General features: G+C 46.2%; 1 protein-coding gene and 1 pseudogene across 1 annotated transcript in view; one reads left to right on the top strand and one right to left on the bottom strand.

Moving 5' to 3' along the window:
- Positions 1-8,215, top strand: part of LOC103354597 (sodium channel protein type 2 subunit alpha-like) — a 36,168-nt gene extending 27,953 nt beyond the window's left edge. Inside the window, exons 19-27 of the mRNA XM_008278032.1 lie at positions 118-272; positions 523-696; positions 1,207-1,329; positions 2,554-2,829; positions 4,019-4,072; positions 4,203-4,340; positions 6,464-6,568; positions 6,665-6,935; positions 7,023-8,215. Of these exons, the coding sequence (XP_008276254.1) occupies positions 118-272; positions 523-696; positions 1,207-1,329; positions 2,554-2,829; positions 4,019-4,072; positions 4,203-4,340; positions 6,464-6,568; positions 6,665-6,935; positions 7,023-8,215 (2,489 nt within the window). The remainder of the gene's footprint in view (positions 1-117; positions 273-522; positions 697-1,206; positions 1,330-2,553; positions 2,830-4,018; positions 4,073-4,202; positions 4,341-6,463; positions 6,569-6,664; positions 6,936-7,022) is intronic.
- Positions 8,216-16,033: 7,818 nt separating this feature from the next.
- LOC103354608 (cysteine/serine-rich nuclear protein 3-like) overlaps positions 16,034-17,751 on the bottom strand; it is a 7,291-nt pseudogene continuing 5,573 nt past the window's right edge.

The raw sequence follows: 17,751 nt of genomic DNA, 5'->3' as shown, positions 1-17,751 counted from the left end.
GACCTGTGTGTTAGGAGTCCAGTGTTCAGCTGCTGTATCTCCATCATGTGTCTAAACCAGCTTTATTCATACCTGTGTTTCATGTCTCCTCCGTCTTTGTCCACACTGTGCCTGCAGGCTGTGTGCGCAGGTTCCAGTGCTGCCAGATCAATGAGGAGGGAGGCAAGTATAAGAGCTGGTGGACTCTGAGGAAAACCTGCTTCATCATCGTGGAGCACAACTGGTTTGAGTCCTTCATCATATTTATGATCTTGCTCAGCAGTGGGGCACTGGTAAGTTAACAGAGTTAACAGGCAGAGTTCATATTTTCCGTCACCATGCTGACTATGCTGGGTTGATCTGATTTCATCCCACAGTGTGAAGGGAAGCAGCTCAGATTCCTGCAGCATGATTTTTTGTGCAGTTATCTGTCGATCTGAAGAAGATGTGTGCTTTGCTGTGCTGATTTCGGTCTCTTTATTGTATGACTTCCACCCCGTTGCTTCCACCAGCTGTCTTTATTAATTATTCCATTCTGCGCAGGCCTTTGAGGACATTTATATTGAGCAGCGGCGCACCATCAAAACAGTGCTGGAGTACGCAGACAAGGTTTTCACTTATGTCTTCATTCTGGAAATGCTGCTGAAGTGGGTAGCATATGGCTTTGTCAAGTACTTCACCAACGCCTGGTGCTGGCTCGACTTCCTCATTGTAGACGTATGTATACTGAGCACGTAATTATTCAAATAAAGCCTCCACTCTGGTGCTTGATGAGAAGATTGCATCATATTGTGCTGACAGCTGCTTAGCTTAGCATAAGGACTGAAAGACAGCTAGCCTGGCACGCAGCAACTACGGAAAAAGCAACATTAGCCGACTCCTCTTTCTTTATGCAAAGCTAGAATAATAGTCTTTTAACTCTATGTCGGCATATTTAGCGAGAGAGTTGTGTCATCTTCTCATCAAACTCCCAGAAAGTCAAACCGTTTCTTAAATGGCTGTAATGTTCAAGCAGCTTCTTGTTGTCAAATTCAAAGTTTTTGGAGACTCTTCTGTTCTTAATTTTTAAACAGTTTCAATAATTTATCATCTCTGTCATTCTGTGCAGACTGATTATTGGTGTCCAATTAGCTGTCTCGTTCAAACGCTCAGGATGACACCGAGCAAACGGACCTCTTTCATGTCTCACCCTTCACCCCGCTTGTCTCTGACACCGTCTTCTCTCAGGTGTCCCTGGTCAGCCTGGTAGCCAACGCTCTGGGCTACTCTGAGCTTACCGCCATCAAATCTCTGAGGACGCTGCGAGCGCTCCGGCCCCTGAGGGCCCTGTCTCGGTTTGAGGGCATGAGGGTAAGGGCATCAGGAGTTACTGCCACACAAAGCAGCTTTTAGACCAGGATTACTTGTGGGCACACTGAAAACAAGCAGAACCAATGAAGTCTCACGTTAGCATTTAAAAAGCTCCATCATGGACCTTAGACGACACGGCTCGCCCTGCTCTGTATGAACAAGATGTGGGCTTTACTGAGCTTCACAAGTGCTGGTCGGCCCATGTAGTGTGTGTTTAAAGAACTGAGTCAGGCTTGCTGTTTTCCTTTAGGTCCAACAAACAAAAAGAAACTTAATTTTCGCTTCACATTCAGGTGCTGTTTTCATCCGACTCTTGAGAATAAAGCAAAGGTGTTTATGTTAAAAACCTGTAAAGCTAGCCGTTAGCGTTTGTTTTCAGTGAGCCCATGATTTTTTAAATATATAAAATGTGCATTTTTATCACATTTTTATAGGACATGTCTCTGAAGCTGTAGAGGCAAAGTGCTTTACCTTCCCTCTGCCTGTTGGTGCTGAAGCCACCATATATATTCAGTCAGTTGTGGCATATTTTTACAGATAAATGATGTTGAATACTTCTATCTGGTTGGGAGGGGGCTGCCTGTAAGACTGCATGCTGATTACATCGGTAGAATTATCTTTTCCTCGCAGTTCAACACTGTAATTCTTCTATCTGCATGACTTTCTTCACACTGTGTCAATGGATTACTATACTTAGCTGTTCTGAGGCATTGTTTTCTGACGTTGCTTGTGTGGTGCCTTTGACCTGTAATTTTTTTCTTTGTTGTGTGTCTTTTTTCATTTACAGTCAAACAAAATGTTCTGACTTCATCCTGCCTCTCTAAGGTTTTTTTCTGTTTTGCTTTTTTACCTATCAGATGTTAGCCTTCTCACCTATCCACCTTCTTCTTTCCAACTGTCATGTTGTTAGATTCTCTCTGTAGACTTGTATGGTGCTAGGAGCTTTATGTGTGCACACATGATGTATAATTAACACAGCTCTGAGTAACGTAGGATCACTGTTGTTATTGAATTCAGTCTTGGCTTTGGCTCTGAAAGCCTCAGATTTATGGCTCAGTGAGCTCACGAGTCCACATGTCCTATGTAAGCACAGTTAAGTGATTAGATGATTGTAATGGCCACTTACCCAAAATCAAACAGCCTTTCTAATTTGGCAAGCACAGACCTCTTGACCTTGAGTGACAGGAGAGTGCTGAGCTCGTCCCTGTGCTTTGACCTCTCCAGGTTGTGGTGAACGCTCTCCTGGGGGCCATTCCTTCCATCATGAACGTGCTGCTGGTGTGTCTCATCTTCTGGCTCATCTTCAGCATCATGGGGGTCAACCTGTTCGCAGGGAAGTACTACTACTGCCTCAACACCACCGCGGACGAGCTCTTCCCCATCAGCGTTGTCAACAACAAGTCCGACTGCTTGAACTTGGTGAACGACAGCGCCCGCTGGAAGAACGTCAAAATCAACTTTGACAACGTTGGGGCCGGATATCTGGCTCTGCTGCAAGTGGTGAGTTCTGTCTGGCACAATGAAGACAAAAAGAGCTTTATTTAAACAGCGTGTTCAAAGTAGGCAAACAAAGCACAGAGACCAGACCGAGGGAAAAATCTAAAATACAGGCTGGGCTAAAAGACATGCAATTGATCAAAGCACATTTAAAGCTACAGCTTGAAACCTCAAAACACAAAGACAGTCTGGGAAATGAGTGGAGGGAGGCTGGGAGTACGCTGTGGAGGCACAGGTCAGCTACTGGTGGCAGAGGACAGGCAGAAGGGCGTGGCAAGATCTGACAAGACAACAGAGATAGTGCATGGAAACAGGAAAGACTGGATGAACGAATAATATGATGCAACAAGTCACTTCTGTAGTGTGGAGTGTTTATGATGGACTGTATGGCTTCTGCGTTTAACACACCAGCCCATGATTAGACTCTCCTCTGGGCTTTTACCAAGACAAACTGATGAGGACGTCCTAGTTTCACAGTGTATGAGAACGGAGAAGGAACACCAGGAGCATGACTGTTGTTTCTCCAACATTCACCTGGTTGTGCACCGTTCATCGCCCAGGGTCAGGCGGTCAAGGCAGAACTCTCCTGTAATGTTCTGAGGTGTTTGAGGGAATCCTGAACAGAGGTTGCATGTGGCTGCTACGATGCACTCTGCATCTGATCACAGCTCGGTAATCACGATCCGGTATTTTAGCCACAACAACGCTATCATTGCTCCGCAGGGCTCCTCCTCGTCCCCAAAATGAAGTTTGAGTTGTTGGGTTGCTTTCTTGACACAGTTTAGAAGATTTCCTGCAGATGGTGCTTGACGTGCTTTCATAGCAGGACTTCCAGGGAGCGCTGCTAGCATTACAAAGCGCCGTATCGCTGCACAAGGAGGCTACTTTGACGGGGATGGTGGCCAAATTTGAATCATGTGCGGTTTGTGGTTTTTATAGGCGTAGTCTCTGAACTTTTTGATCAACCCTCTTGTAAAATGAAAGTAGTCAACGGGCATCCAAAAATAAACACAGAGAATAAAATCTGAACAAAAAACATGCCAGAAAATGGCCTTCGTCTATGGAGAATCTTCACAGTCCCCTTTAACAATCAGCTAAGAAGTAAACCTGCAACTAACAACACTCCTGTTATATACAACAGACATTAACTGATCCAGACTGAAACCTTGACTTCTCTCTCGTCTGCTGTCAGGCAACGTTTAAGGGTTGGATGGACATCATGTATGCAGCTGTGGACTCTCGAAATGTAAGTCTTGATGCCAAACAGAGCGATTCAAACATCCATGAACGTAGCTTTTATTGTTTTCATTTCTTTACCAAGGGACTGACATGAAAGCCACTGAAATGTGTAATTAGTTGTGTCTTGCTTGTTCCAGGTGGAGGACCAGCCGGAATACGAAGTCAACCTGTACATGTACCTCTACTTTGTCATCTTCATCATCTTCGGCTCCTTCTTCACCCTCAACCTGTTCATCGGCGTCATCATCGACAACTTCAACCAGCAGAAGAAAAAGATAAGTTGCATTTATTAACGATTTTTATTAGATAACGTGACCATCACGTATGTACAAGTAGGTGGAATGAAACCGCAAAATATTACTCTCTCATGTTCACTTTCTTTATCTCCTATGATTTATAAAATGCACACTAAATAAAAAAATAACCCTGCTAATACCTTTATGCTCTATGACGTCCAGCTCTTGAGGTCTGAAAGACAATTTCTAACTCTGTATTTCCAGATTTACTGTAGTGAAGGTAGACGTACAGCTGTGTGTCAGCAGCACACACATGAAACTCAGTGTACGTAAATGAACACAAAGAGGCCTTTGAGGGACGTCACAAGTTTTTGACTGAGTTAAAGTCTCCCTAGATTCATGTAGTTTCATGTTTGCACCCCAAAAGAAAACCTTGAGGCACAAAGTGGAGGAGCTTCTGACTGTCTGAGTTTTATTTTTTAAATATTTTCAGCCTTTATTAGATAGCTGGCCATAAACAGGCCGTGACAGGAGGACCAGGGAGGCCAGGACACATCTGGCTCAGGAAAAAAACTAGGAAACAAACTGTGTCGGTTACTTTTAAGTCAAAATGATGTCACATGTTCACTGATGTCTGTATTGTAACTCCTTGTTAGAACATGTAAACATGTTGATAGCATGTATGCTAACTGTATAACCAGTACACCAGACGGGTTAGCATCTAGAACACACCATGTGAGTAGTATGCACGTTAGTATATGACAGATCAAACTGTTGCTGATCCACACTTGTAGCTGTTACTAACACACGTAGCATCAAACCGAACACCAGCAGGTTCCAGTCCTGTACCTCCACATCCCAAAGCCAGTCTGGGCACAGAGCAGCTACAGCACAGATTTAGCCAACACGGACCCACAGCTGTGTAAAAAACAACATGTAAGCTACAGAATAATGATCATGTGCAGCACGGTGAGGACCTGCTGCTGCTGCTGCTGCTGCCAACGATGAGTGCATGAGTCACTGAGAAACACCCTGCCTGCACACACATGCAGTGTCACAGCCAATGCAGTGTGGTGATGTGCCCTCCGTTCAACCAGGCCCTAACACGCAGGATTGGCAACGCCCAAGACCGGGAGGAGGGGGAGCGAGATGGGGGAGGGGGCTTGCCTAGCGCTGTGTTTGCTGCCAGGTCTGGCTGACTGACTGACTGACTGAGACTCTGGATCAGCAGCCCACAGCATCGCACAGATGGTTGTTTGGTGTTGACACCAGTCCTCCCTCCAGACACACATCATCCACTCAGTGAGCAGCACTCAGAGTGTGCCCTGTGTGTGATACTAAGAAGCCAGCTCATTTCCTTGAAGATTGAGAGCAGAGGGACTCAAACAGAAACAGATATTTAGCATGCTTTTCAGGATGCAGAACACTGATATCAAACAGAGGATTCTACCTGTACACCTGCAGGAAGCCCCTCTGCTGCCTCCCCACCCGTCAGAGAATAAATAAAAGGAGGCAAAAATATACACAAAAGGACAAACCCACATCATGTCATTACAGTTTAGAGCAAACGACAGAGGGGGAGGAAGTTCCAGGTGTGCAGGTGTAATTATTTTCTGTTGACTCACGATCACATGATACGTCCTTTACAAAGAGAACCCACTGCTGTCATGCTCTGATGCAGGCTCTGTGTCAACACATCAGCCTATTGACTGTAAATAGATATACCCAAAAGATAAACACATGGACACACAGCTAATCGTGTGATAATGAGCCGCAAATGCAAAAAGAGAAGAGTTAATTTCCCTAAGTGTCCTATTATGAGGGATACAGTGGAAGTTGTCGGAGGCATCGCACACTTCCTGTTTCCTTTCCTGAGCAACAGATTAGCTGTGGTTTGGAAACCAGAACTCGTAGGGGTTTAACTGTGGACTGAGCTAGACTTGATGTCCTGAGCAGCAGCTAAACTGGTTGTGTGAGCCTCAGTATCATGTAGCTCACTGGGCTGGACTGACGGTTTCCCAGCATGCACATGGTCAGTGGAAGTATCATCCTGAAAGCATCCTTAAAACCCTGCGTGAGACATTAAAAGTCCAAACTCAACTATACGGTTACGAGACATCACACAGCATGGTTATAACCAGGTTTTGATGTGATCCCTTTACTTCGGAGGTCAGGACATCTTCATGACAGAAGAACAGAAGAAGTACTACAACGCCATGAAGAAGCTCGGCTCCAAGAAACCACAGAAGCCGATACCTCGTCCAACAGTAAGACTGCATGCTCTGCTCTGTCACTCATCAACCACAAGCGAGGCAGTGAAATAACTGACGCTGTCCTGTCTCTTGTCCCCCTCCTGCCTTCAGAATGCGTTTCAAGGCTGCGTGTTCGACTGCATCACTAAGCAGGCCTTTGACATCGTGATCATGATCCTGATCTGCCTTAACATGGTGACCATGATGGTGGAGACGGACGACCAGACCCCGGACATGGACAACATCCTGTACTGGATCAACCTGGTCTTCATCGTGCTCTTCACCGGAGAGTGCACGCTCAAGATGATCTCTCTGCGTCACTATTACTTCACCATCGGCTGGAACATCTTTGACTTTGTGGTGGTGATTCTGTCTATCGTAGGTAAGAAGGCGTTTTGAGGTTTCTTGTCTTTGCAGTGGGTTTTTAGGAGCTTCTCATGACTCAGTCTGGTGTTTTGTGCTCCTGTAGGTATGTTTCTATCTGAAGTTATCGAGAAGTACTTTGTGTCCCCGACTCTGTTCCGAGTGATCCGACTGGCCAGGATCGGCCGCATCCTCCGCCTTATCAAAGGAGCCAAGGGCATCCGGACGCTCCTCTTTGCCTTGATGATGTCCCTCCCCGCCCTCTTCAACATTGGCCTCCTCCTCTTCCTGGTGATGTTCATCTACGCCATCTTCGGCATGTCCAACTTCGCCTACGTCAAGCGGGAGGCGGGGATCGACGACATGTTCAACTTTGAGACCTTTGGGAACAGCATGATCTGTTTGTTTCAGATAACGACGTCAGGCGGGTGGGACGGCCTGCTGGCGCCCATCCTCAACAAGAGGGAGCCCGACTGTGACAGCCAGATAGAGCACCCGGGCAACTACTACAAAGGCAACTGCGGCAACCCATCAGTGGGCATCTTCTTCTTTGTCAGCTACATCATCATCTGCTTCCTCATCGTGGTCAACATGTACATCGCCGTCATCCTGGAGAACTTCAGCGTGGCCACAGAGGAGAGCGCTGAGCCTCTCAGCGAGGACGACTTTGAGATGTTCTATGAAGTGTGGGAGCGCTTCGACCCGGATGCTACTCAGTTTATGGAGTACAGCAAGCTCTCTGACTTTGCAGACGCTCTCGACCCCCCGCTGCGCATGCCCAAGCCCAACATGATCCAGCTCATCTCCATGGACCTGCCCATGGTCAGCGGCGAGCGCATCCACTGCCTCGACATCCTGTTCGCCTTCACCAAGCGAGTGCTGGGCGAAGGCGGGGAGATGGACGTGCTGCGCGGCCAGATGGAGGAGCGCTTCATGGCCTCCAATCCCTCCAAGGTGTCTTATGAGCCCATCACCACCACGCTGCGTCGCAAACAAGAGGAGATGTCGGCCATAGTCATCCAGAGAGCCTTCCGCCGCTACATGATCCGCCTGGCCATGAAGAAGGCCTCGGCCCTCTACAAGGAGCAGCTGAAGGAGGGCGTCCGCGACCCCGACAAGGACGTCATGGTCATCGGCAAGTTCACGGAGAACTCCACCTCGGACAAAACGGACATGACCCCCTCCACGGCGTCTCCACCCTCCTACAACAGCGTGACGAAGTCGGACAAGGACAAATACGAGAAAGAAAACAGGGAAAAAGAAAACAAAGGGAAAGACTTGAAAGACCGAAAGAAGTAGACTTTTTAAAAGGAACAAAAAATAAAAAATGCATCAGAGACATGAGGGAAATTTGTTTACAGCTTCTAGAGGGGGTAAATAGATGTACGCTTGTGTGCCGGCTGGTCGCTCAGAGACGAGGGATGCTGTGCTCGGTGGGTCTAACGTGGGAGGTAGCTCGTATACAGATGTGTGGGGAGTTGTCAGAGGGGAGGACGGAACCAGATCATCCAGCAGACACTGCCAGACGTCGAGTGAAACGTGGAACAGCCTCTCTGCAAAACGCTTGTGATTTTCCTATTGGTTGTTGTTACTATCTGACACACTTGAGTGTACTGTTAAGTTGTCTGTAGCTAGTGCTGCTGCTACTACTATAAATCCAGTGTCTTGAATTTAACAATCGCTGTATCACCTAACAAATACTCTGCATTACTTTGTTAAGTTTTTTTTGGGGGGGGCGGGGGTAGGGAGGGGTAACGAGGTTTCTTTTGTAACGAGGAAGAATGTTTTCTACTTTTTCGTGTCCTTATCGTGAGAATGTGTGCGCTGCTTTCACTGTTGTAAACTCACCAAGGGCAGACTAAGTCAATGCTGGAAACCACATAAACCGTCTGAGACTCGGGCCGGGCCGGGCCAGCGCCAGAACGCTCATCGAGTACACAAAGCTGAAACAACAAACGTACGAATGAAGTGCAATGAACAAATGGGTGGTGTTCACTGGTGTGGGTCAGTGACTGTCCAGGTGTGTGTTGTGCTTCTCGCTGTGAACACGGAGAAGCTGAATGTATGCAAGCTGAAGGAATGAGACACGCTGAAAGACATTCTGGGAAATAATCTTGATCTCTTTGTTGTTAAGATTTGGACAAAATGACCACCACTCTCGTATCTGTCTGTTAAACATGAGGTCAGTTAGCTTAGCTTAGCATGAAGGCTAGAACCAAAACCAAACTGTCCATGTAATACCAGATCATCTTGAAAACGTAAAATCTGAAACCTAAATGGAGATTCAAAGATGCAACACGTCTGTTAACTGAAGGTGCTGCATGTCGTTGAGCTTCAGGCCGAGCCAGCTGCTCCCCCAATGCTAGTCCTCATGCTAAGCTAACCACGATGTACCTGCCCCAGCTAATTACCCTGTTAGGACTTCATGAATAAATTAGTCACCTGAGCGTCATCGAGCTTTGGTCAACATGCAATAAGATGTTCTGTCAGTGCAACGTAAATGAACTGTAGCTCAGCTCTAAATGTTAGCATTAGCATCGCGCACATTGACAGGGACAGAAAACATGAGTTCTGACCTTATTGGCTTGTACATCCCCACTGATGTAGAACTATTTCCCTTTGGTGGAGATCACAGTGAAATAGTTATGAGGCATAACTGTCCATAAAACATGAGGTCGTTCCGTTTCAGGTTCAGATTCCAGGGAGAAGATTCTAAAAAAAAAAATAGTTCTGACTTTGTTTTCTGAATCCTAACTTTCAACATTCAGTCAGATGATTTGGGGGTGAAAAAATAATAAAAAGTCAAGATGTTTTAGTCAGAACTATGAGAGAAAAGTCTTAAGTCAGACTTCTACAACAAGGTCAGACGTCAAATACATTTTCTACAGTGGCCCTACAGAATAAACAAACGAGACAACAACAACCAAGACAAAGGACCCTAACGAACCCCACTGTGTCAGGGGGAGCACTAACGACTCTCATAACGAGGGGGAGGAGCAACAAACCCCTCAGGTGTTAGTGTCTCCTTCAGGATATCTGGATTTCCCAACTAGTCAGTCAGAGCTGATGAAGCCTCTTGGATGAAGGTAGAACGTCTTCAAGGAACTCAAGCAGTTGCTACGATTAAGCCACGAGAATAATCATGACCTGGAAGAGAAACAAACAAGACACAACATATTGATTAATGAGCGTTCCAAAGTGTTGATAAGCAGATGTTTCATGCAGCTACGTGAGTGGTGTCCATCATCCGACTGTCGCCAACAAATGAAATCAGGTCATTTCCCAAAACCCTTCTTTTAAGGTGACGCTCAAACCTGCTGGTTGGCCTGCCGTCGTGTTGCTCCGTCGTCCTCTCCACCTTCCTCCATCCAGCCCTCATCCCCCGGAGCTCCTGTAAAGAAAAAAAAGTAATGAAATATATTAAAAAAAAGAAAATGTCGGTCTTTCTAACTGCTCTCCAGCTAGGACGTGACAATATATCCCATTTAAAGGTTATGATATCACACATGTTTGTTCGCCTGTCATGTCGTTGAACTCGAGCAGCGAGTGGTTTTCATGTAGTGCTTTGGTTTGTACATATTCTAGCTACTCGGGCCCACAGTATGCATCACACTTACATCTGATGTAAGAGCACTTTCTATCCCCACTGCCGTGTAATAGCACGTGTGGCCGTCATACATGTAGGCGTGTGCGTCTGGGAGAACGTGAGCCTCTAACTCTTAACGTGAGCGAGTGTGTTTGGGGTCTGCGGGTTGCTTATGTTCTATAAATAACATTTTTACTGTAGATATGAGTGCATTTTTCCAGTCTTTTGGATTTGATTTGCATTTTTTCTAGACCAGTTTTTTTTGTTTTGTTTCCGTTCTTCGGTGAAACACATGTACGGTCCCCACGTCTGTAGATACAAACCATGAAGCAACCAGTAGCCATCTCTCATTGCGCTTGTAGTGTTTTAGTGAACTGCATGCAGGAAGTGACTACTGTCCGCTCATATGGTCATATACTTTTAAAGCCAAAAGAATAAAGAACATATTTTTTGTAAATGCTTGTTTATTTACTCTGTTTTCTTTCCCAGTGGGTTTTGTTTTTTAGTGACATCAGCTCTCTGGTGTGTGGTCTGATGTCGGTTCAACAGGATCCTTCATGTGCTTCATGTACACATCTAACTCTGTATCGATTTGCAAAATGTGACGCGTGACCTTTTTTTTTTTTGTTATAACCAAAGATGTGGCAACAAAACACAAAACCTAGATTTCCAAAATAAAATCCATTTTGGGAAGCGTACTCTGCATGCAAGATGAATTCATTTGAGAGGTAAGAGGCTCCATCCATCATCCACACACCACCTGATCCTCACTAGGGGGGCGGAGCCTATCCCAGCTGACTCAGGGTGAAGGCAGGTTCACCTGGACAGGTAACCAGTCTATCACAGGGCTACACTTAGAGACAGACAACCAAGCACACTCACATTCACACCTACGGACAATTTAGAATCACCAATTAACCTCAGCATGTTTCTGGACTGTGGGAGGAAGCCGGAGAACCCGGAGAGAACCCACGCTGCACGGGGAGAACATGGAGACTCCACGCAGGAAGATCCTGGTGTCCTCAACGAGGGATCTTCTAGCTGAAGCCACCGTGCAGCCCAGCTCCTGAGGTGATCGGCTGATTTCAGTGTGAGGATAATGTGTTTATTCTAGACAGCCCAGTGATGAACTGGGCCAGGAGACCATCCCAGAGGGGGAAACTGGTCGATGTTTGTTCATGAAGTGTTTGTCCATGAAGTGTTTTTATCAGAAAGAAAATTTCACAATAAACCACCTGGTTAATAATATGTGATGTTTTAACCTCTAAAAAACACTTAATTAGCAGTTTAAATGTTTAAAGTCTCATCAACTGAAGCTCCAGTAAAGAATCTACATGGTTTAAAACTCAGGAAGGAATTTGAATCTTTAGTTTTTTTTCCTGGAGTTTAGAAATCACACCTTAAAGAAAACCTTCATTCAAGGGACGCTCACTGGATTTCTTCCAGAGCTCCTCCTTCTTCACTGGATTTAAAGCACATAATGAGCTTTGAGGTTCTTCTTCTTGGCTTGTTTGTTCATTTTTAAAATAAGTATTGACTCAGGTCATTTGTTATTATCTATAAGGCTTCATAGTCGTGGTAATTGTCAAGTATATGTGACAGTTAACCTTCCTATAAAGCCTGATATCAAGAACTCAGATGTCTGTCCTCGTTTCTTGGCAGCTGCTGAGTTTTTGCTCCGTGACGAAGCATCCGTCCACTCAGAAGCAGCTAAATGTGGATGTGAACTGTTGCCACGTACGCCGTCGTCAGCCGACCTGCATCATCTCACGTCTGCTTCCCAAAGTGAACTCACACTTTCATACAACCACAGTCTGTGTGGGGTCAGTGGGTTAAAGTTTATTTGGAGGCAGAAGCTACATTCCCACAACAACTCAGAGGCGAATGCTGTCGTTTTTACTCCACGACAACTAATAATGTTGCAGATTTACTTTCAAAACAACAAAATATAATCAATAAATACATTTTAAGGCAATATTGTACCCGCTCCAACATCACAGTGATCAACACATGAAGGCATTTATAATTCTGATCCAGTAATATCATCATTTGGTGATATGTACTTTGGTATTTTAGGTAGATTTTGATGCGAGTACTTCTGTACTTAACTATAAATTTAAATGTGTAACCTTTACTTCTACGGCAGTATTTCTACACTCTGGTATCGATACGTTTACTTCAGTGTGAGATCTGAGTCTTTCCCACGCCTGTCATTTTGCTTCTCTTCCTAGTTTTCCCGTTAATGTTGACTTTTCTCTCACTAACTTAATTGCAGTATCTGTTTTTTGTGTATTTGTTTGTTTTGCTCTTTTTTTAAATCAGTTGCATTCATCTTTCTGAACAACGCCGGCCTTTGGGAGGCTGCTGGTGGAGAAGCTCCGGCTCGGTGTTTGGCGTCGTCTCCACGGCGTGCTCGCTCAGGTGTCACGACCACGACGAGCACGCCGACGTGTGAGGAGAAGCCGGGACGGACTGGAGGGAGATGGAGGTGCAGAGCGAAGACAACCCCCACCCAGCAGCCCCGGCGAACGCTTTGCTGCTCTTGCTTCTCCGTTCTTGTTGCCAGGCAACCGAACATCACAGCTCCCCTGCCTGTGATTGATCAGCAGTGTCTCTGAGCTCGCTTACCCACAATACTTTGCTGGCAAAGAGGCAAGCAGGCATTCCCCCCGCCAGCCCCCAGCACACCTTAGATTAGATTATATAAGAAAAGGGAGAGGTCAAGCCGTGGCCTTGTGTTCCTGATGAAGCCCAACGTACAGCGTGTACCGCTCATGTCATTGTTGGAGGATCATAAAGGACGGCCGGCTGTACATTCAGCCTGTTGTACCAGCACCTGTTGTCGCTGTGTGGTTATGCAATGAGCCATGAGAATCTCTCTATACAGGAATAGGCCGTCCATCCGTACACTGTACAAAGCTTCCTGCTGCCACCTCACCCAGACACAGGCGTCGCTGTGTGGATCGGCCAGCAGCGCTCTCCTGAGCCTGCAACACGCAACAGCGTCTAACTGGGAGCACTGGTGTGGCGTATACACGACCCAGCAGGGTGACGCAGCAGTTAGACTGATCACCATGTCACTGGAAAACCACAGGTGTGGACGGACATGAAATGTTTCTGCAGACAGACTTTTTTCTTTACAGAATCATGGAAACAGGTTTGAATCGCGTCCGTCTGCTGACGGAGGACGTATGTTCTGAGCAAAACCAATGTCACAGATTGTCCTCGGGCACAAAACATGTAATCAACAAATTTACTGACGTCAGAAAAGAATGATTTAACCCCTTTATGTTGGAGGATGTGAGAAGCAGGAGACATGAAATCATTTGTGAGGCCACAGACGCCATCTGCTGGTAGAAAGATGGAACTTCACAGTGGTTGTGGGGTTTTGTCTGGTTGTTTTCTCTCCTAAAGTCTGTTTAATTCAATTCAAATAACTTTATTTATCCCCCAGGGGCAATTCAAAAGGTCAGTTTAGGGTCATTCGGGGGGTTTACAAGAGGAGAAACTTAACTTTTTAATTCAGATATGTAATCACAGACCACTAATTAATCACCTTTAAGCTGGCATTGATGTTAAAATGACCTTTATTCACACTTTCATGGGAATGTACACCTTGTAAAAGAACACAAAACACATTTGGCCCCCAGTTCTTGGCAGTATTGAGAGACAAAGTTCACTTTTCTTACTGGCAAACTGAAGAAATTTGATCATATTGATGCTCTCGTGACTGTAAAATTAAAAATAATGTAGACAGATGAAGAATTGTCTCATCTGATCTCATCTCTTTATTCACGTTCTGATTTGAATGGCGTCAACGTGATGGTTTCAAAGGAAAACAGAGATAACGAGATGTCAAAGTGAAGCTCTGACACGTTGTTGACACACTTCACAGCGTAATTTACACGTTAGCAGCACGGACGTCGCTAGCAGCATTAGCTTGAGCCTGATGCTAACATCAGCATGCTAACAGGGTTATGTTTATTGTCCTAATGTAGCATGCTAACATTTGCTAATTAGCACTAAGTGTAGCTACTGGGAATGACGTTAGCTTTGAAAGAAAGTATTTTACCGTGTAAAATGTTTTTACACATTAGTATCCACTGAAGGTGCTGCTTGTGTCCACGTTTTACTTCTGTTGTTGTTCTCAACCATCTCCTCGGGGAACCATCTGGTTCTTTAGCCACTAAATGCTAAAGTTAGGCGCTCCTTTGTCCCTGTGGCGTTCAGGCCTTAGCAGACCATGTGGTGATCAAAGGTTTTCACTAAAAACATCAGCCTGTAGACTGGAGATAAAAGATGGATGCAGTGGTTTGGAACTGGCCATCGCCATCTTGGCTGTTTGAACCTGGACATGATGAGTGATTGGTGGATCTGACTGGAACTCAAGGACACGATGCACAGTGAAACGGTAGCGCATTGTCAAGTAGCCACATCCTAAAGCAAACCCCGTCTATTTTACTTTAAATCAGATCGACTAAATGAACATCATGCTGCACTGAAGAAGACTCAAAGCTAGAAGTTAACACCCTGAAGTCACGGGGCAAACGGGGACCGAGGTAATGGATCAAGTGTGACGTAGGGCCATTAACTCATAGTGTTTTATACAATTAAATCATTCTTCCAACCAAAGGAGTCGCCCCCTGCTGGCTGATAGAAAGAATGCAGATTCAAATTGGTTCCAGAGAGCTTCGCTTTTCAGACCCGGAGGATACGTTGATCTGTTATATGTAGTCTATTGCTGTGACACTATGAGAGCTGGGAGAATCAACCAAAATGGAAAATTTGAGAACTTAAAAAAATCTAAAATACACAAAAGAAAGACGCTGAGCAGATCTATAGAGGAGGGTAAATATATGTGGGTTCTTATAAAAAATACCTATTATGGCTGTTCCAATTTAAAATAATTCATCCAGTAGTGGTTTAATAGAGATTTCAATTCCAGAGTTAGCCATGTTGCTAAAATAAAAAGGAACAAAACAGACCCTGACTGTGGTTCATGACGGTGCGAGTTGGCAGCAATTCATATCAACGTGTTTTATCATCGTACAGACTGTGCAAGCTGTGGAACATCTCCGGTAAACGGAACACATGCGATACAGACAAGTATTCAAGAATAATTAGCAGCAGAATGAGACAGCAGCACAACAGAAAGTAGTTAAAACAGTACGAGCACCTCAGAATCTGGTGTGGATTTGTCATAGGTACCAGCCACAACCCAAAAACATGCGTTAATGATCCAGGACTTCAGAACAACATAAAGTATACACGATATAGTTACAGCTAGAAACACTGTCTGTCATCAGTGAGCTTCTCTTTACAGTCTTTGTCTGTACCATCAGTCAGACAGGTTTCCACACAGATCCAGATCAATTCAGCACCTGTTGGAGCCTCCGGCCTCAACATGTGACCCCGTCTCTCTTTGGAAGTGCACTTATCAAGAATAAAGCAAACTCTTCTAGCTCAAAGTCACGATTCTTGACTAAAGGTTTCCAAACGGTGACTGATCCCCCTCCACGTCATCTCCCTCGTCAGACACCCTCTGATGATGTCATCTGATCAGCGTCACCATTAGTCTGCAGTCCGGCGGCTCTTGTTTCCTCCGCCGTCTGCCGCTCAGCCTCAGTCTGTGAGTCATGCCGGTCGGGATTGTTCTGGAGGTCCGTCGAGCGAGGCTGTTCGTCGGATGCGCCAGCAGGGGCAGTGTTGCTCTCACGAGTGTCTACATGTGAGGAAGTTTGGAGTGTCAGGGACTGGGAGAAGTGGCAGGGAGCGCTCTGCTGCTCTGTTTGGCAGCTGAGTTCTGTGTTTATTTCCGACTCTAAGGCGGACTCGACTGTGGGCAGCGTGGGAGTGATGCTGACATTTTCAGTGAGGAAGGCAGGAGTGTCAGTGACTGAGCTGTCGATCTGGTAGCGCTGCTGCTGCTGCTGCTGCTGCTGCTGCTGCTGCTGCTGCTGCATGGGGGGCGCGCTGCTGAACGGGTTACTGAGGCTCATGAGGGCGCCGCTAGAGTAGCTCAGCACAGAAGGAAGAGGAACAGAGTAGGGCGGAGGATTCGTTCCATGTAACGAACAATCCCAGTCATCCTCCTCTTCCTCCTCATCATCATCCTCCTCCTCCTCTTCGTCATCTTCTTCGTCCTCCTCGTCCTCCTCTCCCTCCTCGGGGTCGATTGTTTCCAGGCTGTGTGTGCTGCAGTCCGACAGGCCGCTGCACACGCTGCTGCCGTCCTCATCATAAGCTTCATCGTCCTCTTCCTCCTCGTCGTCGTCATCTTCCTCTTCCTCCTCCTCCTCCTCCTCCTCTTCTTCCTCTTCCTCCTCTTCATCTAGATGTGAGTCCGTGTCACCTGTGTTCTGGAGGTGCATGATGGGAATGTGCGGCGCGCCGCTCATCAGTGGAAACTGCAGGTTCGGCTGCTGCTGCTGCTGCTGCTGCTGCTGGACCAAGGTGGAGTCGCCATGGTAACCGTTGCCATTGGTTACAAGCTGCTGCTGCTGCTCCGGCTGCTGATGCTGATACTGCTCCTCGCGGCTCTTCTCCAGCTCCAGCTTCATGATGGTGTGCAGGAAGTGGGTGCGCACCCGGACCGGGTTGAACTCCAGCCGTCCTGTGGTGTTGCTGCAGCCTTCCTTGGTGCAGCCACAGGGGAAAGACATGCGGTCCACCTGAGGGCAGGAAAAACAATTACATACACAAGTGTGGAGCAGCAGCAGCAACAGAGAAAAGCAAAGTGAGCTGCCGATCAGAGGCGGTCACGCGTGAAGAAAAACTGCAGAATCTTCTCTTATTAATATTATTACACACCTGAATGCAGCAGAACTTTGTGTGGGCAGAACCCTGAACATGTTCATGATTGAAGGGCTACACGTTATTCTGTGTTTAGACAAAAAAACCCAACAACCATCATTTTGTTCCAGACTGTCAGGGCAAATTCAATAATGTATAAAGCAGTGGTGCCGCTCGGCCCGGGCATCTGAGGCCACAGCCCCAAATGTCTCACAAACAGCCCAGATCTGGTCATCTGTCATTCCATCATGCATTAAACCCATTTGGAAAAAAGACTAAGATAAAAGTGCAGCTTCCTCTGTGGCTCATTCACGCAGCACATCTACATCCTGATACCCATCAGTCTGTGTGAGCATGTGGGGAGAGCGAAGCCGTCAGTGTTGACATCCAGTGACAGCAAGTTCACTCATTCACTGAGGACGTGAAGGCGTGGATACAAGAAGGTTGTTCAAAAAGA

Source organism: Stegastes partitus, unplaced genomic scaffold, assembly GCF_000690725.1.
Source record: "Stegastes partitus isolate 25-593 unplaced genomic scaffold, Stegastes_partitus-1.0.2 Scaffold113, whole genome shotgun sequence".
NCBI classification, from domain to species: Eukaryota; Metazoa; Chordata; class Actinopteri; family Pomacentridae; genus Stegastes; species Stegastes partitus.
This window is presented reverse-complemented; position numbering and strand designations above follow the sequence as displayed.